Source organism: Aulonocara stuartgranti, assembly GCF_965226115.1.
Source record: "Aulonocara stuartgranti genome assembly, chromosome: 22".
NCBI classification, from domain to species: domain Eukaryota; kingdom Metazoa; phylum Chordata; class Actinopteri; order Cichliformes; family Cichlidae; genus Aulonocara; species Aulonocara stuartgranti.
Window position 1 is genome coordinate 208,565 of NC_138957.1, and position 23,402 is coordinate 231,966.

Here is a 23,402-nt window from a genome sequence, read left to right on the forward strand (position 1 = left end):
AAGATACAGTATATCTGAAAAACAAAGAATCTAGAGTTGAGAGTCTAGATTACGGTACGAGTATGGTAAGATGGGAGAGGCATGAAAGAGCCTTATTCAGGTGAGGCAGACAATCTGGTGGCAACTGGGTGCTGGAGCTGGTCCTTAAAATGGCTGCTGAAGAGGCTGATGAGCAACAGGTGAGCTAGCTGAAAAGCAGGAACTCAAGACTTCACCCATCGGTAGCTCCACAACCTGTCCGACCTAACACTCCCAAAAATGTTCTTAAGTACAGTAACAAAGTATTTGTACTTCCCACCTCTGGCAGTTGCTGAACTCAAGGACAGAATGAAGCTCATTATCTTTTTGAAATTAGACGTTTATTTTAGCAGCACTGGGTTAGGGTTAGGATACGGGATTGGTTAATGTACAATTCACAAAGTTCACGGCACATCCATGTACAATAGTGGAAAATGTTCCACTCTATGAAATTATGCTATAATATATTTTATAAATATTTTTATGGAAAGCTGAGCCTAACTGCACCCTACAGTGTGCCTCTTTACCCTGAAACCACTGCTTGCTTCAGTGTGGTTGATGTTGCTCTTATTTTGGCAGCGCTTCAAAAACAGAAGTGAAAGATTCCCGTTGAGTCTCGTGAGAAGATACAAATCTGTAAACTCAAATATGTAGCACTGCCTGCTATGGTGACCATTGTGAATAAGGGAGTAGCTGAAATCAGTTTCAAGACCGATTACATACGTCCATACAAATGCCATATCCGAGCATGTGGCGTAAAAAAGACCCACAGTTTACAGACTTATTTTATCTTCCACAGACAATGCAGTTTTGTGTCCACATTCTTTCTTCAGAATTGAGGATTATCACAGTTTTCCAGATGGGTTGGTTCAGGTCATGCTGCCAGTTTGTGTCCAACCCAAGTGTGACTGCTCATGTTTCTTGTCACACTCTGCATGTTCCTACATCAGGAAAGTTTGCAGAGTGAATTCACTCTTATTGCTCCTAAAGACCATACTCACTTGCAGAAGCAGGCACAGCAGCTGGTGGACACCACAGGCAAGTTGTTATGATTATTTCCTGGTCTGCTTGGAGTGCACTTGGAAGATGCATGTACAGCTTTTTCCCCTTGCAGCATAATCATTGTAGAGTGGTCAAATTGGAGGGTACATATGCGTATGTCTTTACAAAGCCTTACATTCATCCTGTGATGGCACAAATTTATGTTACCCAGACCCAAAGGCACCCTTGCAAACTTGTAAATGCAGAAAGTATAACAGGTGCTTCAGACCATCCTTAAAGCAAATACAAGCTGATAGCATGCTAACACAGGGAATGCCAAAACCAGGTGCACAAATGAAACACAACTATGTGTTTAAACTGTTGTTAAAAGCCTTTTTGTACTTTACAATTACTTTTTTTCCTCAGCTGTTGAGCAACAGATTGGATCAGACTCAGTGCGCTGTGCGGGGCTGCTCCACTGGATTAATGTTGTCACACAAAGATTCATTAGTGTGCAGCTGATGTACCTGTTAATCCACCCACCTATTCCTAACTTTGTCAATCACTGTCAGCGCCTTCTTGTCAGCTTGTTTGGCACCTCTCAGTCAGAGATATTTCAGATTCTCTCAAGTTCTTCTATGATCCCTCAGCCTAATCACCACGATCATCACCATCACAACATTCCTCCTCCTGCTTGATATCATAGACTAACACTTCTGTGGTGCTGCTTAACAAAACTCTCCTGTTTCTCTTTATTAGCAGCTCCTTTCTCCTGGTGAACAAGCTCCTGCTGAGGCCCTTCAGTCACCATCTCCCTGCTGACTGGCTTGTCATTAGACTTGCTGTACTGGTCCCACTCTTCACCCAGCACACTCCCAGCATCACTCAGGTCGCCCAAATGCTCCACCGAGTCACACTTTTCCAGGTCGGAGGCGATGGTTTGAAGGCTGATAACCGACATGCAGTCTGAGCCGACCTGCTCTGCCTCCAGTTGCTCCCTCTGGCCCCAGCCACTCTCTCGGTGCCGCTCTACCCACAGTCTGGTTTTCTCACCATCTGCCCAATCGCTCTCAATAGTGTCGACTCCCACACAGCTACTGTCATGAATTCCAGCGGCAGTTCTGACCTCAGCTTCAGCACCTACAGGGGAGCTCCGACCCCCACAGATGGCAGGATGCCCCCTGCTAGCTCTGGCCCGCCCCCTCTGTGCATGGATCTGCTCACTGATCTGCTCCAGGTTCCGCAGGGCCACGGAGTAACGCATTTTTACTTTTGCCACTTGCTCCTCTAGCTGTACGACTTTAGCCTTATGCTCCTGCAAAAAAGGTTACAGCAAGTTAGGAAGGCTCACTCTGACACATTTAAACATCTCTACACTCCAATTAATACACCTTGGTTAAAACAATGAATATTACATACACTCAACAAAAATATAAACGCAACACCTTTGTTACTGCTCCCATTCCCCATGGGATGGACGTAGAGACCTAAAATTCATTCCAGATACACAATATAACCATCCCTCCCAAACAGTGGTCACAAATCAGTCCAAATGTGTGGTAGTGGGCACATCTGCTATATTGAGATAATCCATCCCACCTCACAGGTGTGCCACATCAGGATGCTGATCTGACATCATGAGTAGTGCACAGGTGTACCTCAGACTGCCCACAACAAAAGGCCACCCTGGAATGTGCAGTTTTTTGCGCTATTGGGGGTCTGGGGACCCAGAACCGGTCAGTATCTGGTGTGACCACCATTTGCCTCATGCAGTGCAACACATCGTCGCATGGAGTCTATCAGATTGTCAATTGTGGCCTGTGGAATGTTGGTCCACTCCACTTCAATGGCTGTGCGAGGTTGTTGGATATTCGTGGGAACTGGTACACGCTGTCGTATACGCCGGTCAAGCACATCCCGAACATGCTCAATGGGTGACATGTCCGGTGAGTATGCTGGCCATGCAAGAACTGGGACATTCTCAGCTGCCATCTGCCCTGAACAATGTGAACCATGATTCATCCGTGAAGCGCACACCTCTCCAACGTGCCAGACGCCATCGAATGTGAGCATTTGCCCACACAAGTCTGTTACGGCGACGAGCTGGAGTCAGGTCAAGACCCCGATGAGGACGACGGGCATGCAGTTGAGCGTCCCTGAGACGGTTTCTGACAGTTTGTGCAGAAATTGTTTGGTTGTGCAAACCAATTGTTCCAGCAGCTGTCTGGGTGGCTGGTCTCAGACGATCTTGGAGGTGAACCTGCTGGATGTGGAGGTCCTGGGCTGGTGTGGTTACACGAGGTCTGCGGTTGTGAGGCCGGTTGGATGTGCTGCCATATTCTCTGAAACGCCTGTGGAGACGGCTTATGGTTGAGAAATGAACATTCAATGCACGGGCGACAGATCTGGTTGACATTCCTGCTGTCAGCATGCCAGTTGCACGCTCCCTCATTGCTTGTGGCATCTGTGGCATTTTGCTGTGAGACAAAACTGCACATTCCAGGGTGGCCTTTTGTTGTGGGCAGTCTGAGGTACACCTGTGCACTACTCATGATGTCAGATCAGCATCCTGATGTGGCACACCTGTGAGGTGGGATGGATTATCTCAATATAGCAGATGTGCCCACTACCACACATTTGGACTGATTTGTGACCACTGTTTGGGAGGGATGGTTATATTGTGTATCTGGAATGAATTTTAGGTCTCTACGTCCATCCCATGGGGAATGGGAGCAGTAACAAAGGTGTTGCGTTTATATTTTTGTTGAGTGTAAATGCAGCTTCTTATACCATGAATGCAAGCCTTATCATTAGTTAGTAATTTTATTGTCCAGCATAAAGAAATTCACTCTTCACTTTTGTCAGTGATATTTTACACAGTAATTAATTTTGTGAGCGCCTGGGTGCAGTGGACCAAACAGAAAAGACGTCGTTACACGAATTTACTACTTTGAGGGTTTTACACCTAAACAGGTACACAATGTTTGATCTTTTGTATTTGAAGTAGAACTGGCTTAAGATGTGAAAAGTATAGCACACATGGTAAATCAAGTGGTTCTTATACAGCGCTTTTCTACTTTGAGCACTCAAATGCTTTACACAACTTGTACATTCACCCATTTGCACAAGCACTTTTTCCCACGCTAAGTGCTTCCTATCTAATGTTCACACACATTCATACTCCGATGGACGCGTCAGAGAGCAACATGGGGTTAGTATGCCTCACACAGACAACTTTTACAGACAATACATAAATAACTGCAAACTGCATTCTGATACTGTTGTGGGCACTATCTTGATTTTAAAAAGTTCTGATTTTTAACTGCAAGGACTGGGGGTGAGGAACCGCTAACTCTTCTAATGAAATTTGTTTTTCTTCAATTTTCAATATGTACGGCAACCACGTTCAGATAAAGGATTTGCTGCTTCTACAACAGCGAGTATTATCTGTTTGTGTTTAACTGAAAAGGGAAATTTGCAATGCAAAATCATGCAATGCATTCTCAGTGACTGTCACAGAGCTTTTTGGAGTAACTGGAATAACATTTCTTGTCTGCCTTGATAAAGTGTTTTACAGCTGAAAGGCTAATTCATGACTAATGAATAACTCAAAAGATATTTTTAAATTAATGAAGGTACATACCTCCAAAATGTGATTGAACTGAGCCTTGAGTTCAAAGTAAGGCTTGGACTTAAGAATGACTTTCTTCAGGGCTTTCTGGAGAGTCTGGACTCGAGCTTCAGCATCCTGGCACAGTTGGGTGACTCGCTGGTGCTCTCGCTCACTGCGAAGGCGCTCCTCCTCTGCCTCATTCACCTGACAGGACAAAAACCATGACTAAGAGTAGGAACGCTGGATGGACACTTAGATCACACTTTAACTTCTGCCCAGATCCCAGGTTGGCACTGATATAAGCAGACATGCTTCATTTTCAGTTGTCACAGTTATTAAAGATTTGACTAATAACATTAAAATGGTTTGTATTTAAATATTCAGCCACCATTAAATTAAAACTTTAGTCAGAAAAAGTTGGGATGTAAATAATCTGGAAGCCTTTATTTAATCGGAAATGAGACAAAACACAGATATATTTGTAACCATTACTATTAATGATTGTGTATTTGTTTGTTATAAAGAAGAACAGACAAACAACCACCTGAACTTTTTCATATAAGTGGAAATAGTGATGCAGCCACAGTCTCAGCTCCATGAACTGTTGTAGCTGTTTTGGTCTGTAGTAATGTAGTAAGGTTTCTAGTCCCTTGGGAAGGTTCCTGTGTTGGAGATTTATTTTTGGTGACCTTTTGTTCAGAAAGAATTATCTATAGCGCACTGATTTTAATTGTATAAACAGCACAACAACACTACCATCAGCAAGAGGCAGAAGTGTGTACCTTGGCGGTGGCATGGTTAAGCATCTCCTGCCAGGTTGGGTCCATGGTGTTCTTGTCAGCCAAAAGGCCTTGCTCTGCCACATACACCATCTCTCTGGCAGCAGTGTGCATGGACACAGCCCTCTCATATCTCAGAGCTGCCTTCTGGGTCTCCTGTTGGGCCTAAAGGAATAGATAGCAGCTATTAAAACACAGGAAAGAGATGCATGTTCGAACATACATGCATAGAGATAGTCTTTTCAGCATTAGAGCTATGATTTGATTTTTTCCATACTATTAACTCAGAGACTCTGGTTACATAAATTGATAATTGATATAATTTCATTAATGTAGACAGATACCACAACAGTTTAAATAGCTTTACTCCGTAGGGTTAAAAAAATATTCTCAAATAACTTATTTTTACTATTATGTACTCTCTGCCTACCTTGCTGCACATATTTTGGCAACATCCATAATGATCCTTTTTTTTATTTCTGTTTTTGAAAACTAAAAAGTAAAAGTTAAAAAAAGTAACAATTGAAAACTCAAAAGTACTGTGCAGGGTCCACAGTGTGCAGTAAAATGCAACTCTGCGCTCAGTGACCCCGCTCTGTAACTCTGTGTTGTGGTTTCCACTCTGCAACTTGATGTGGAGCGCTGGACATAAACCTAACTTCCATCCATAGATTCCCAATAGACGCGCAGAGCCCCACAGCTGAATCCACAAATTAACGCTGAAAAAGACACAGTCAGCATCGCATCCTTCCCTATTTGTAGCTACCACTGTAAACAAAGTTTCTTCTGTTTTAGTGGACTTTGGGGTGAAAAGAGAAATCTTTACTTTAAAACATGTCACAGAACCATTGAGAGCTCAATCTGACGATTAACTTCAAATAACAGATTTCTGGTTGAAATGAAACGTCCAAATATTCCTCAGGCCTAAGATCTAATTTTTATCATGTGGGAAAGCTGATTATTTTCTTAGTGTGAGATTTGGTCCCTCGCTATAACGCGGTTCACCTTTCGCGGCCTCGCTCTTTCGTGGATTCTTCATGTGCAATTTTTCTCTCTCTCTCTCTCCTTTTTTTTTTATTTTTTTATTTTTTTTTTTTATACAGCGCATTGTGTTCTGCATCCTGATTGGCTGTAGACCATTGTCAATAAATCTCATGCCGTGTCTCCTGTACAGTACAGGATGCGTTCAGCTTGTCAAATTGACATAAATCTTCCATCGCTAGCTGTGTGACTCTGAAAGTGCTGCACTGTATGTTTGTAAGTTTTCTCCCCAACAAACACAACAATGTCGACGAGACGTCGTCACCTGCGGGTGCCTTTGGTCTCATTCTGTAATACTGAACTTATTCTTCTACGAAGGTTTGAACTTTGAAAGAGTTTAAACAAAAGAATGAAAAGTGTGAAAATAAATGTATAAAGTGTGTATTGAGGGGTTTTACACCCTTAAAACATCTATAATAATTGTAAAAAATAAAGTTGGCTACCTCGCGGGTTATTTTTAGAATGTAACTCCCACGATAGACGAGGGACCACTGTACACAAGATCTCAGGATGCTGGACTTCAGTGGAGACCTCAGTGAGTCGTTCTTGGTACCCGCCCTCCATCTGTCTCCTCCTGTGTGTATTTTTCCAGCTGGGTATCTGATTACTTTTAAGCAGAGGTGGCAAAAGTACAGACTTCTTTTCTTAAGTACAAGTACAGATGCCTGTGTTGAAAAATACTCCAATAAAAGTACTGAAGCAACTTTTTTACTCAAGTAAAACTGAGAAAGAACAGGCTCTGAAATGTACTCAAAGTAAGTAAGTAAAAAGTAGCTTGTTGAAAACTGGTTTTACACAAAGGTACCTGAACCTTGTGCTACATTAATATGACAATAAAATAATATTAGTACACGAGAATACAAATTTTTGAATAGAAATTCTAAAGTCCTGAGTTTTAATCTGCCGTAGGACACATGCGGTGTAGGATCATTTGAAAAAACATTGTGTTGCCTGTAGGGCTGCCACGATAAGTCAACTAGTCACAATTACGTCGACTATCAAAATCGTCGACGACTGATTTAATAGTCGACGCGTCGTTTGAAGCTTTGTAAGATCACAAAAGACGCAGGAATAAGTAGCAGGATTTAAGAGTGTAATAACGGACTGAAACAGAAGATGGCAGCACTGCATGTACAAGGATGCCAGCTGCCGTTAAACCCCGAAGAAGAAGAAGAAGCTCTGTCCCAGAATTCATAGCGCGACCCAGCTCAGTTTCCAACAATGGCGGCAGCTACTTAGTTTTAATGTTACTCTTATTTTTCTTTCTGGGTCACAAAATAAACGTTTAACATATTTTCAGGCGAGAATGTAGCTGTGTAAACCTCAAATATCTGCTCAGTTTATCAAGACACCACATATTTTCAAAAGCGCTCCGACGTTTTCGGAGACGTCTGTTACCCACTAGCTCGATAGCTAGCCGGGGGCTAGGCTCACTAGCGCCGTGAGAACACCGGACTCCCGGCAAATCGTTTTCAAACCCACCGCCGTCTTTCGCTACTCAGGTTAAACATGATATATAAGTCACTTAGATAACTTAAAAATGTTGTTGTTTGGCTTTTTTCAGTCTTTTATTTGTTCCTGAGTAAATCGGTTTGGCTGAGATCAAAGTTCTAGTTTTTACACAGCTGAGTAAACGTCAAGCAGACAGCTGATTATCAGAAGTGTGAGATGCTGGAGAATTTACTCCGGTGTCCTGTTATAGTTTAGATAGCAAGGAGTTTATTAAACTTCACCGAAACAATCTGCAGATTTCATTAAAATTTAATAAACTATCATCTTGTCTTTATTTTTAGTTTGCACCTTAAACACTTAAAGCTGTAAGCTAATGATAGTTATATAAGAGCAGATGTTGCTGGTGCAATAAGCTGTACCTGTACGTCCAATGGATGATGATCTGATTAGTCGACTAATCGCAAAAATAATTGGTGACTAGTCGACTATCAGAATAATGGTTTGTGGCAGCCCTAGTTGCCTACACTGTAGAGGGTGACTTCACCTCCTGAGCTAAACAGTAAAATTAGCACAGTCAGGGGTTACAGTGGGCAGGTGGGGGAACCCTAACATCTGTGTCGTGTCTCAGCATGGGGACAAAAATCACAACTCAAAATCATTTCTAACATGAGCTTCAGCAGATTTAGTGTACAGGATTGTGGATGTACACAACGATGTAAGCAGATCTTTTACAGCTATCTTCACTGATTTCCATTTCCTACACTGACATTATGCTGTACAATGTCTTTATATTAGACTGGATACAGTTGGTATAACGTCAGAATTCAGTGAGTTAATCCAACCATCATCATCTTAATTGTAAATCAGTCTGCTACACTTGATGTAAAACCAAGACTGACCACTGACACTGTGCACCACTCCAGCTTTACAATAACTTCACTGCAGTGTGACAAGCTAACGTCTTTAACCCATACAGAGTACAGAGTATTTTCATGCAACATTTGATTAACACAAAGTTAGTATAACCTGGTTTGTTTTGAAGTAATGTTCAATATGAGATTATACATGTACGTTTTAAATTTGCAAATCAGATTTCCAGGCTTTACTGAGCTGGCCTGCCTTTAAATCTAACCTCTCTGTGTCCCCTCCTGTCTTTTCTTACATCTTTCTCCATCTCAAAGTTCTCACACTCTTTTCTCTCCTTGGAAATACAGCAGCTATCAACACACTGCGCACAAACAGTTTGTATGTTTGCTGATGTTTGTTGAACTGACCAAAACATTGAGTCTGAAATTACCTGACACTTCAGAGACATCACTCCTTTCAAGCTTCCTCCTCTTCCATAGCACTAGCTACATTCTACTGTAAATGATGAACCAAAAGGAGTAAAAAGTACAGGTATTGGTTTAAAAAAGGGAGTAAAAGTAAAAAGTTTCAGAAAAAAACTGTACTCAGGTACAGAATTCTACTTGAGTACAGTAACAAAGTATTCGTGCTTTGTTTCTTGCAAAGTCACATGCATTGATGACTTGCATCATATTGCTACCGATCTGCTTTGTCTCAGCTCGTGTCTTATGCAGATATTTGTCTGTTACTGACATTCATGCATCTTTTTCATGATGGCCTGTGCAACACACAGGTACCTGCAGCTGTTCTGCTTTATGGGAATGCTGCCCCTTTAGAACTCAACCAGTCAGTTTTAGACATCCAGTCCAAATGACTTTCCCATGTCCTTGCTGTAGATCCTGGTGAGGTGGATCAGTGAGTTCACTCGTGGCATACAGCCTGATGTCATCCATTTACAGGAGGTGGCTGATGGTCACTCAGCTTCAAACAGCTGGCTTAGGGGTTTAAAGTCTATACAGAACAGCAGTGAGGACAGTGCATCAGCTTGTTGTCTTCTAAGGTCTCCCTAAGTTCCTGATGAATGTTATTGTCATGTGTGAGCCTTGTAAGGTGTGCCAAGTCCCTGACAGTGGCTTTTTCAATGATGGAGACAGTCCATGGTCTGTCGCCATCATTTCTCTTCACCTAGCACTGCCATCTGTTGCTGTCACTGTGACAGCTTTTTTTTAACCAAACTTACAGCTGATCATCTGGGTTTGCATACAAAAGAGCAGTACAGTGGTGTGTGCCTCACAGCAAGAAGGTCCTGGTTGGAATCCACCATCTCCCTGTGGCCTTTCTGTGTGGAGTTCGCATGGGTTTTCTCTGTGTACTCCGGCTTCCTCCCACAGGCCAGAGACATGCAATTAGGGTAGTTAGGTTGGTTGATAATTCTTAATTACCCATAGGTGTGAATGTCTGTGTCTCTGTGTTAGCCCTGCAACAGCCTGATAACCTGTCAGGCTGTACCCTGCCTCTTGCTCGTGGCCCCCCATGACCCTGATAAGGATAAGGGAAGAGAGTGGAGTGTAAGATTTAAGCTGTCAGACTGTGTTGAAGAGGTCCACACTTCAGCATGTCTTCTGAGCAACCAAATAAAACAGATGTGCTCGTGTTACTGTTGTTAATTCTGTGTATAAAAATTGATATTTCATTCGTCAAATACAGCCAAACACACCATCCACTGATGGCCACATTCCACACCATGAAATTCACATTGAAATAAACTGTTATACTCTCTATTAAGATTTAGAAGGCTCAACCTTCCCATTCCCTGTCACATACATACTAATCAAGAATCACCATTTACAGGACTTCATGTGACTTCATGTGATATATTCTGCCACAGTCGTTTGTTCTTGTGTTAAGCTGTAGAAAGCACATTACACTGCATATAGCTGTGGATGGAAGGAAGGTCCTTCTCACACATTGCCTTGTCTCAGATAGCTATGCCTTCAGCCATGACTGGGACTGAAACTGACACAACTTGGGACCTCCATGGCCCTTCACCACACTGACATGCTGCTGGGTACCTCACCTAAGAACGTCAGCTGCTAATTGCCAACATACAATAGCTAAAGATATGACCCCAGTAAAAGGAGGTGAGCTTCTCTAGCAGTCGAAAATGTTTCATACACTGATGCACAATTATCTCTTTGAAGAAATAAAGCACTGCATCGAACTCTAGCTGCCTCCAGGGCACAGCTGCATTTTTCCCAACCTGTTCCTACAGCCTGTTTTTCAACTGGGACCTGGACTGGCAGTGTCCTTCACCATCCTGTGGGTAGGTCGTTGTAGCTCTTCTTGACTGAGCCCAGCCCCATGGCCTAAAGCCTAACCAGCCCAACCACCTCTTGAACTCCAAGCCTCAGCAACCCTGTCCCAGATTGGGTAACCTGTACCCACCTTTTGAATATCTTGCCCAGCTCAGGTGGTAGAGCAGGTAAGCTACTAACCGGAAGGTTGGCGGTTCAATCCCAGGCTCCACCAGTCTGCATGCCAAATATCCTTGGGAGAGATACTAACCCCGTGCTGCTCTCTGATGCATTCATCGGAGTGTGAATGTGCATGAATGTTAGACAGTAAACAGTTTAGAAAAAGTGCTTGTGTGATTGGGTGAATGAATTAGTTGTATAAAGCGCTTTGAGTGCTCAGATAGAGTAGAACAGCGCTATATAAGAAGCAGTCCATTTACCATACTTTGTGCTTAGCAGCTCTAATAAACTGCTAACTGATTGCATATATCTCACTCTGTTGACTTGTGAGCAGTAGAAACACATACCTCTTTGGCAAGTCTGCGAGCTTCATAATAAGGCCTTGCTTTGTCAATGCACGCACCGAGCTGGGAGCCCTGGGCATTGAGCTTCCTGGCAGAATCAGTCAGGATCCTCCTGTAGCTCGACCTGGCGTCCTGAGGGAGCACATGCATAAGATTGCACATTACATTACACACCGTGAGTCTTGACACGACTCACTGTGGCATCTGGGGCTGTGACAGGAAGACAGGAGTCAAGTGTACAAACACTTTGAGTAGGTTAAGCAGGCACCAGAGAAGGGAAAAAGGGGTTTATTGTTATATCCGTGACCTACATTCTAAGTTCTGTGATTGACATTCAACATATCGCTTAAACAAACACCACTTTACTAAAACCTTCACCTCAGTTTAGAAACATAACATAGCTGCTAGCGTACACATAACACCTCACAGATAATGGTCAGAGATGCACTTGCTTTTGAACCATGAGCATTTTAAATGTACTTCTGCTATGCTCATAGATTTTCTTTGGATAGGTTACTGAAATATTTCAGCATCTGCACTCACAGAATTCAGATTAAGACACTGTGGAAGCAAAAAAGAAATATGTGGTCTGAAAGGTTCTGTAGTAGAGCTTTTCCTACCTTAAAATAAGAGAATTTCTAGTTTCTTATGAAAAAACAAGATCCAGCAGTAATCATAGCAGGCTTCATTTTAGCACTTCTCTAAATGTTTCTAATTAGTGTTTAATCAAGCAGTGATCACAGCTTCATAAATGGAACGCAGCTGGAGATTAAAATTATGCCTACGGGACAAAAAACGTACAAAATTACTTGGCAAGGAAAAACAGTTTCAAATGAATGTTACAATTGCTATGGTGTGCAAAGGGTATGTGGAGTTTCAGCCACTCAACCATGCAAGACTTCTGTCCCCCGATCTTTAATCTTTTCTTCACCCTTGCAACAACCATCTAAGTAAATGTGACAAATATGCAAAATATGAGACAAATAGAAGATCCATAAGTGGCCAGTGATATGCTATTCCTGTTGTTGTGGTGTACTGCGATGCCTCAGTAGTCAGCTGATTTATATAGGGGCTTTGACAGGAAGCTGTTCAGCCAGCTGACCACTGTTCTCGAGACGGTCAACCACCTGCTTCAGGCTGGTCAGCACTGTTCTCAGATCTTAAGGCAGTGCTGTTAGAGGGTCAGTCTCATTACTACTGATCTGTGAACAACTTAGGAAACAAGTTTATGTAAGCTGTCACACTGCACATTCAATGATCTGTTTTTACACTGAATCATTGCAAAAGGCCTGCATGGATCTACAGATTGATATTAATTTCTTCGACACTCTGAGAGCAATTTGAGCACTTTGAAAAATCTGCAGTGAATGTGCGCTCGTCATAGAAAGATCAACTACAGGATACCAAGAGGCACAAAGTGTTTGCAGATAAAGACAGAGCACAAAGTCACTTGGCTGCTTAGACCACAGACTGGCTGCACAGCAATCATGAAAAGTTTAGAAACTTATTGAACATAAAATCTTGGGTTGTGAACACTGTTCATAAACCTGCTAATGCAATACTACCCATGTGAACTGAGATAACCCAGTTTGATGCTTTCTTCACAGCAAATAAGACAAGTCTCATTTGGATGAAACGCGGTGTGCAAATAATGCTTTTAAAGATGCCAAGAATTTAAAATGAACTGAGGCTACGTCCACACGTACCCGGGTATTTTTGAAAACGCAGATTTTTCTATGCGTTTGCACCTTTCGTCCACACGTAAACGGCTCTTTCGGTCACTGAAAACTGAGATTTTTAAAAACTCCAACCAGGGTGGATATTTTTGAAAACTCAGTTTTTGCATTTACGTGTGGACGAGAAAAACGGAAAAAAACGCAGAAAACGCAGCGTCAAAGGTGTGCGCCTTTTTTGACGTCACACTGTGCACCGCGTTATTGTTTCGGTGAAATGAATTTCTACAATACTGTTACTTGTACTCTCTGCAGTGTAAATGCTTACATACACACACAGTTACTGTCCCTCCACACATACGACTCGGTTCTAGTGATGTTCGATTCGTGAACGAATCGTTCAATACTCGAGAATCACTTTACTGACTCGTGAATCATGATTCACAAGCCCAACTGACTCACTGACTCATCCCTGTTGCTGTTAGCAAACTAATTCCATTAGTAGAAATATATCTAGCTTATAATTAAAATTGTGGGGGGGAAAAACAACAGCCAGTTTCGTAACAAAAGCATTTCTGCTCTGAACTGGAAGAAAAACCCCTGAGTAGAAGCTCACATCAAGAAAATAGTTCCTCGGTTCACAGTAGCATCGCGCTGCTAACATGCTAACAGCACATTTGAGCTACTCACCCCCTCCCTTCCTGTGCTGAATCGTAAGCATAAGCGAATCACTCAGGACTCGCTCACCCCCTCCCTCCTGTGCTGAATCAAAGAGCGAGCGAACGAATCACTCAGGACTCACTAACCCCCTCCCTCCTGTGCTGAATCGTAAGCATAAGCGAATCACTCAGGACTCACTAACCCCCTCCCTCCTGTGCTGAATCGTAAGCATAAGCGAATCACTCAGGACTCACTAACCCCCTCCCTCCTGTGCTGAATCAAAGAGCGAGCGAACGAATCACTCAGGACTCACTCACCCCCTCCCTCCTGTGCTGAATCAAAGAGCGAACGAATCACTCAGGACTCACTAACCCCCTCCCTCCTGTGCTGAATCAAAGAGCGAACGAATCACTCAGGACTCACTAACCCCCTCCCTCCTGTGCTGAATCAAAGAGCGAACGAATCACTCAGGACTCACTAACCCCCTCCCTCCTGTGCTGAATCAAAGAGCGAGCGAACGAATCACTCAGGACTCACTCACCCCCTCCCTCCTGTGCTGAATCAAAGAGCGAGCGAACGAATCACTCAGGACTCACTAACCCCCTCCCTCCTGTGCTGAATCGTAAGCATAAGCAAATCACTCAGGACTCACTAACCCCCTCCCTCCTGTGCTGAGTCAAAGAGCGAGCGAACGAATCACTCAGGACTCACTAACCCCCTCCCTCCTGTGCTGAATCATAGAGCGAGCGAACGAATCACTCACTCACCCCCTCCCTCCTGGCTCACAGCTTCTTCTTCTTCTTGGTTGGCAACCAATGTTAAGGCGCATTACCGCCCCCTGGCTCAAATTTACCATCACTACTCGGTTCTGCTTCTATGCCCCAGCTTTGTTTACTTTTTCCCACCGAGGCTTCTAGACTTCTGATTGGCCAACATTTCTACACTGTTAGGAATATATCGCCACCTGCTGCTTTGGCATGTTCCTAGCAGCGTTTTCCTTCATTTCTGCCTTTACATGTGGACGGGATTATTTTTAAAACGGAAACGGAAAATCTCCGTTTTCAAAAATACCCGTGTACGTGTGGACGTAGGCTAAGTAGAATGCAAAAACAGCAGTGCACTCTCACTGATGGCGTCCAACCCGACTTGCTGTGACAGAGTCTGCAAAAAAAAAGAAAGCCTGAGAGAAAAGTCTTTACAACCCTAACACACACCGTCACGCAAACGCACACACTAGGGCTGGGTATCGTAACTGACTTCTAGAATCGATTCGATTCGATCCACAATTCGATCGACTCCATTTGAATCAGGGAAACTTTGCCTCAGACAGTCAGAAATATTATAATTCTGATCACTTATCAGTTCATATCCATATTTTTATATCTATAAAAAGAAAGCTGACACTTGTGAGACTTTATCAAAGGTGTGAGCATCACAGCAGAGGCCTTTGTGTCAAAGTAACTGAGGATAAAACACAGAAAAACATGAAGGTGATTTTCGTGTCCTGTCTTCTTATAGCAGATAACCTTAATAATACTCTGCAGTAGAACAAAAACAGAAGAAAACCATGAATCAACATTTGAACATTACCTGATGTTGCTGAAGTGACGCAGAGCAAAGTTACAGAGGTTTTATTAGAGACACAGCTGCACAGATGCAATTTTGCATCATTTTAAAAACAGAACAGCAGAAATGAGGCTTTCTTGTCGGAAGTTAAATTTAAAAAGAAAAAAAACAGCAGCCGACAGCGCTGTGCATAACAGTAGACTTGTGCATAATAAGCACGCGAATAATGCAGAAAACAGAGATTTGAGATGGGAAACTGCTCTTGAAGTACACAGGGAGAGAGAGAGCTGTGCATGAAGTGTGATTTTATCGTGCTGGAAGCAAAACAGCAAAAGTCAGAGGGAATTCATGACGATGTTTATGTGAAACGAGACGTGAAGCGTAGTTTGGATCTTCTTTTGCTGCTGGTTCAGTCAACTTTGTTTGGAGAGACAAAACTGCAGCTTCAGAATCTGTGAGCTGTCGGCTTTCAGCCCCGATGGCGTGTCCATGTACGTGCCGTCGTGAGAAAGCCGACAGCTCACTGATTCTGATGCGCTAGCCTGTCCGCGCTTTGTGTTTACGTCTTTGTGCAGAATCTGTGTACTGCTCTCATTTACTGTTTTAACTGTTTGCTAGTTTAACCCGAGATTCTGGTATTTCTGGCAAAATGAATTTATATTTAAAAATCAATTCAGGGTTTTAATGAATTGATATCACATTATTCAAGCTAGAATCGGAAAATCGATAATCAAAACCCACCCCTAGCACACACACTGAATTATGAAATGACGTTTTTCTAGTTCTAGTTTGGCTGACCTAGGCTACTTGTAACTTCTTTTCATATCCAGAAAGAAAGAAAGAAAGAAAGAAAGAAAGAAAGAGGTGTCCAGAAGAGAAAAAGAGGGCAAAGAGGGATGTAATGCTGACAGTCGTGGGGTCACAGCCGTGTTTTGGAACCATTCACCGGTGAGCTGGCACAGTGTAGGGGCTTGCTGCTACGATGCTTGTTAGCTTTCGGTCGCCCGTCGCCCTCCTTCCCTCCTGTGGTTAGCTTACTGGGGGGAACAGCGCTGGCGTGGACTGAAGTCTTTTTTACGTTCTGACCCAAATGATGTTTTTTAGAATGAGTTGAAGAGGACTTTCACTGACTCCATGTCTGAGCAAACTTCCACAAGGAAATTATTAAATCTCCGCCAAGGTAACGCAGCACAATTTGTGGTCGAGTTCCGGACTGTGGCAGCCAAACCAGGTTGGCCCAAATAAATGTCTCAGCTGTTTTATTTCAAGCTTTGAATGACCGGATGATTGATCAGTTAATGTCCGGTGACAAACCGTGGTGTCCTTCTCTCTCAGAATTTACAATCTTTTAAAAGAGAGTAAGTAAAATGTATTTATATAGCACTTTTTAAGACAGAAATCTGTTACAAAGTGTTTACAGGGGATAAAAAAACATATCAGAGGGAAGCCAAAAAAATCACACGACCCCCAGAGCATCCGCCAAGGCCAGCTTTGAGCCCATGGTAATACACTCAACAAAAATATAAACGCAACACCTTTGTTACTGCTCCCATTCCCCATGGGATGGACGTAGAGACCTAAAATTCATTCCAGATACACAATATAACCATCCCTCCCAAACAGTGGTCACAAATCAGTCCAAATGTGTGGTAGTGGGCACATCTGCTATATTGAGATAATCCATCCCACCTCACAGGTGTGCCACATCAGGATGCTGATCTGACATCATGAGTAGTGCACAGGTGTACCTCAGACTGCCCACAACAAAAGGCCACCCTGGAATGTGCAGTTTTTTGCACTATTGGGGGTCTGGGGACCCAGAACCGGTCAGTATCTGGTGTGACCACCATTTGCCTCATGCAGTGCAACACATCGTCGCATGGAGTCTATCAGATTGTCAATTGTGGCCTGTGGAATGTTGGTCCACTCCACTTCAATGGCTGTGCGAGGTTGTTGGATATTCGTGGGAACTGGTACACGCTGTCGTATACGCCGGTCAAGCACATCCCGAACATGCTCAATGGGTGACATGTCCGGTGAGTATGCTGGCCATGCAAGAACTGGGACATTCTCAGCTGCCATCTGCCCTGAACAATGTGAACCATGATTCATCCGTGAAGCGCACACCTCTCCAACGTGCCAGACGCCATCGAATGTGAGCATTTGCCCACACAAGTCTGTTACGGCGACGAGCTGGAGTCAGGTCAAGACCCCGATGAGGACGACGGGCATGCAGTTGAGCGTCCCTGAGACGGTTTCTGACAGTTTGTGCAGAAATTGTTTGGTTGTGCAAACCAATTGTTCCAGCAGCTGTCTGGGTGGCTGGTCTCAGACGATCTTGGAGGTGAACCTGCTGGATGTGGAGGTCCTGGGCTGGTGTGGTTACACGAGGTCTGCGGTTGTGAGGCCGGTTGGATGTGCTGCCATATTCTCTGAAACGCCTGTGGAGACGGCTTATGGTTGAGAAATGAACATTCAATGCACGGGCGACAGATCTGGTTGACATTCCTGCTGTCAGCATGCCAGTTGCACGCTCCCTCATTGCTTGTGGCATCTGTGGCATTTTGCTGTGAGACAAAACTGCACATTCCAAGGGTGGCCTTTTGTTGTGGGCAGTCTGAGGTACACCTGTGTCATGATGTCAGATCAGCATCCTGATGTGGCACACCTGTGAGGTGGGATGGATTATCTCAATATAGCAGATGCGCCCACTACCACACATTTGGACTGATTTGTGACCACTGTTTGGGAGGGATGGTTATATTGTGTATCTGGAATGAATTTTAGGTCTCTACGTCCATCCCATGGGGAATGGGAGCAGTAACAAAGGTGTTGCGTTTATATTTTTGTTGAGTGTATATTCTCCTTCGCTCAGCTCCTAATTCCTTGCCCTCTCCTTCAGAGCCCCAGCCTGAACACATTCAGATCAGGCATTGTAGGCTTGAGAGGCTAACCAGTGTGCAAGTATCTTTAATATGGTCACTCGGGACACTTTCTCACTTCCTGTCCTGCGCAGCCAAAAGAGCCTGCCCACCTGTAGTTTTGGGCGTACATGTTGGATTTGGAGGAGACAATCCGAAAAGGCCTGCAAATTGACCATTGATCTTGGCTCAGGTCCCCTGGCCACCGCTATGTCCCCACAGCTGTTTGTTCTGCTGTGATTTACTTGGCTCAGACCGCCCACCTCGCCTGCCTGTACATCTAAGCTGTTTTTCTTCAAGCTTTGAATTCCACCTCGGGGTGAGCAGAACCATAAGTCTCCTCAGACGCCGTTTCTGGAGGGGCATGTTGGAGAAGGACATCAGGCAGTCTGTTGCAACATGTGCCACCTAAGCCTGAAGCAAACGTAGCACTCGACGAGCGTCAGCCAAAAATCTCAATAAAGGGATGGACAAGGCCAGTAATATCCTGGGGATGGAGTTGGACTCTAAGACGGTGATGGCGTGCTGGGTAGTCACAGGAGCACATCAGCATCAGCAGCATCAGTGAGACATAACCTTTAAAGACGGAGGAAATCAATTCTTGCTCCAGAGAGTATTAGGCCCCATATTAGACAACATCTGGGTCCTTTCTCATCCACGGTAAAATTAATTTTAAAATGATCAAATTAATTTTTGATCATTTTCTGTTTTTTGATGCTTATATCAAGTCTGTGACCCGCTCCTGTTTTTTTCATTTAAGAAATATTGTTAAACTCAGGACTATTGTCTCCAGAGGTGAAATGGAGATGCTTGTTCGTGCCTCCATCGCCTCCTGATTAGATTATTGTAATGTTTTCTTCTCCTGTCTGTCAAAGTTTTCTTTAAATCACCTTCAAGTGGTCCAAAATGCTGCACCAAGGCTTTTAACCCACAGTCATAAATTCTCTCGTATCAGTCCATTGTTAAAGTTCTTGCACTGGCTTCCGGCTGAGTGCAGCGGAAGCCATATACATTTAATTTGTATAATATACTAGGTTATTTCTAATTGTGCTATTTGTATACATTACATTTATTTTGTTTGTTTTTTTCACTTTTTAATACATGTTATTGTTTAATTCAGTTACTTTTCTTACTGTTTTGGAGCAACTGTGACCACATCATTTCCGCAGGCATTAATAAAGTGTTCTGATTCTCACTCAGGTAACCAGAAAACTGGCTGCTCGTTACATAGGTCCATACGAGATGGACTCAGTGATCAGCTGTCAGACTCAGGCCACTCCCAATGCTATGCAGTCAACCCACTTTTCGTGTCTCACATATCAAGCCGGTGCAGTCCAGCACATTGCGCTCTCTGTGTTTCCAGTTTTGCACACTTGGATCATCATTGGCTAAGCTCTATTAGGAACCAACTTCCTCTGATGCTGGTCATCCTCACTCACTCTCTGTTTGCCTGCAACTTACCTGTCAGTTGCTGCTGCCCTTACCTTTTGGCCTCCTGGAGTACTATGGATCTCACCTGCCTGGCCTCCTATTCGCTACCACGTACCACCACTCTGGAAAAAGAGCAGACAGGTCGGACATCCTATTCCACTCATTGCATCACTGAGAACCACCCTGCCCTCTTTCCTTGCTTCGTCCTGCAAACCAGTAAGCCAACCTTCTTTAGTCACCTTCACGCTCTGTGAATAACACATCGCTCTCTCTGTTGCAGTAGCTCTCGCTCACTTTGACCTTAGTGATCCCTGTGTTAAATAAAGTTTTTAAAAAAATGAAACGTCAACTTTCAGGTCCAACCAGTACACAGCAGCTGCTCGGCCTTGACTGACAGACAGACAATGCTCAAAGAGCAGTGGAGGAAAACAGAAGACAGTCACAACAGAGGCAGCAGCAGGTGTGTGTTTGTGTGAGGACAGTCAGAATATGCCCCAGTGAAAGCAAAAACAGAGCTGTTTTGGGTTTTTATATTTTCCATTTATCATTAGCCATTTCAAGCAGTATTATAATTGTTACGCTGTTCTGACTTTTTATTTTAGAGCGAGGCATAGTGCACTCTTCATGATGAAGCGTGTACAGTACATGCCCTCTATTTCCTTACACAAATTTGAATACATAAAACTGGATATTTAATTTTAATGTTTTTTTATTTGGCCTACACAGATGTAGAAATAATTACTACATATAATATATAATAATGACTACATAACAAAGGTTGGGGGACCAGCGGTCTGTAACACCGTAGTTCAGACCTGGTTAATACATGCTGAGGTGGGTGGTTGGTGATGGGTTTAGCTGTGGACACGGTCAAAAACCAAACCTCGGGCCAGCACTGGCTTACCGGCCAGTCAAAAGCAGCAGGCAACGTTCTGAGAACAGCAGCAGGCTGCTGCCATTACTATGGGAGCAGCATACCACTGGCCACTTTTGGATCTCAGTACTCCTGAAGATCCAACATCCTGGAGTGGGTGTCCTGGCCAAGGGAACCAAAATGTTCCCCACTTCAAGAAACACAGTAAAGCCAGCCCTCACTATATACGAGGCATTACAGTAACAGAAACTGAGACCAAAGTCCTCTAAAAGCGATCTTCAGTGCCTGTATAAATGGGTGTGAATATGACATGTTGCATAAAGCACTTTGAGTGCTTGAGTAGGTTAGAAAAGCACTATAACCAGTCCATTCACCACATATTGTGTGTGTGCAGGAGACCAGATGGGATGGAAGCAAGGACAAGAGATTAAACAGCTCTCTTATGGTGGATATGGATAGGGTCAGTCTGGAAGAAGTGCATGAAAACAGTGCTGTGGATATGAAGAGAGTGTCAGACAGCATCATGAGTGTGAAGCGGGACATCAAAGGGGTGATGTTGAATGTTTTCAGTGTGTATGCCCAACAGGTTGGATTTCAGTTAGAAGAGAAAGGAATTTGGAAGTGAGATGGATGAATGGGTGGAGTGTGTCTTCAAGACTGAGAGATTTGTGATTGAAGCAGACTTGAGTGGACTGGTAGATGAAGGTAACACAACTGATGAGAAGGTGTTGGATTGGAGAGTGATGCAGAAGGACAGATGGCAGTGGATTTTGCCAAAAGGATGGAAATAATGGCTGCGGTGAACACATGATTCAAGAAGAGGGGGGGAACACGGGATGATCTATAAGGAGGAGGATACTATACGTTGGACTACATCAGGGGTCCCCAATCCCAGTCCACGAGGGCCAGTGTCCCTGCAGGTTTTAGATGTGTCCTTGATCCATCACAGCTGATTTAAATGGATAAATTACCTTCTCAACATGTCTTGGAGTTCTGCAGAAGCCTGGTAATGAACTAATCATGTGATTCAGGTGTGTTGACCCAGGGTGAGATCTAAAACCTGCAGGGACACCGGCCCTTGTGGACTGGGATTGAGGACCCCTGGACTACATCCTATGGAGAAGGTGCAATCTGAAAGAGAAGATTGCTAGATGGAGAATGTACCTAGGAAGCATCAGATGAACGTTGCAGAGATTTCAGGGAAGAGTTAACAGATGACTGGGTAAGTACAGAATGAAGAAAAACAGAGAGAAACAGACGGGGGAACATTAGTGAGTAAAAGCCTAATGAAATGTTTTCCTTGTGCTTCACAGTGTTAATATATGGAAACCTGTTTCCACAGACTGACTCTTTGAGCATGGATACTGCTGATTTCAAGTAAAATGTATTCTTCATATTTATCATTTATTTCATGACATATTATATCTTTAGTGTTGGGTAATGTTGAAATTACATTCACCTTAAGATCGCTTTTACTTTGCAATGGGGTCTCGGGTTTTGTTACCCTAATGTACGAACAAAACGCAAAACTACGTGGGGGCTGGGGTGTCCGCAGGTTTACTGTGACCTCCTCACATCCAGCTGCAGCTCCAGCTTGTTGATCTCTTCGCTAGCTTGGTTGAGGTGCTCCAGCTCCTCCTGGAAACACACGGGAAAGACGACGTGTTTTAAAAGCAGAATACAACCAGACAGCTAGAAATATTGTTAGACAGGGGATGGGCTTGACCCAGGCGTCGGTCTGTGTCAGGAGCAGATCGTTGCCATGTACGGTCGTCGTTTATCGTAGTTTTGTTTGGCTCGGGAAATATGACGCATTTGCTAATGCGGGGAGGGAAACGGTCCTTTAGCAACATACCTGAATTCTTGGGTCCAATTCCTCCTCGTATTCCTCTCCGTTTTTAATCTGGCTGTTAGACTCTCCATCATTCCCACAGTCTGCTCCCACTTGCTTTCTCATCGTGGTTCTGCCGTCTCCACCTTTCGCCTCTTCTCCCGGAGTCTCCTCCCGCAGACCGGCCGGGTTGGGGCTTCCTGCACGCTTCAGAGTTTCACGCGAGGTCCCAGGCTCCATGGGCGGCCCAGTCGTTCGGCTGCTGTGATATTTCTTTAACCTCCCGGTACAATAATGTGTCAGTGTTTAGGGCAGTGGAAGGTCGCCTCGCGTGTACTCGTACTTTGAGTACGAGTATGTGTACAAACTAGTGATGGGATTTCCAGCTCTTTTTAGAGTACCGGCTCTCTCGGCTCGACTCACTAAAAAGAGCCGGCTCTTTCAGCTCCCAACCGGCTCTTTAGGTTGTTTTGTTGCTTCAATGAATTTATTATTAACAACAATATAAAATTATGCACAAAATTAATTACTAATGTAAAAAAAAGTGGTTTTATTTATATATGTTTATATATAAATATATGCGGTGGCCCCAAGAGACAAAGCACGTACAAACTCCAAAACACATTTCTAGCATTAACTGAACTTCCAAAACAGAGCTACCTAGATCACTTAAATTACACAATTGAAAGCATAAGTGTATTGTTTGTGTATTTATACACATGCACTCATATATATATATATTTATTCAAATAATTTTAAAAAAAATGTTCATTTACCTGTTACTACCACACACCAAATCCGGTCGCTGGTACTTGCTGGCTTGCGTAGCCACTAGGTAACAAAAGCTCAACACTGTGCCTAGCATCCTGGAGCACTTCTGTTGTCTTTTGTACGTGTT

At 43.6% G+C, this 23,402-nt stretch overlaps 1 protein-coding gene across 1 annotated transcript; it reads right to left on the reverse strand.

Annotated features, from left to right (window-relative positions):
* Positions 1 to 337: 337 nt before the first annotated feature.
* sh3bp5lb (SH3-binding domain protein 5-like, b) lies at positions 338 to 23,402 on the reverse strand. Its single transcript, XM_082521587.1, has 7 exons — positions 23,281 to 23,402; positions 22,529 to 22,784; positions 22,249 to 22,311; positions 11,552 to 11,680; positions 5,395 to 5,556; positions 4,643 to 4,816; positions 338 to 2,314 (listed from the first exon to the last, which is right to left on the reverse strand). The coding sequence occupies exons 1-7, from the start codon at positions 23,367 to 23,369 to the stop codon at positions 1,700 to 1,702; spliced, it is 1,488 nt and encodes a 495-aa protein (XP_082377713.1). The 5' UTR covers positions 23,370 to 23,402; the 3' UTR covers positions 338 to 1,699.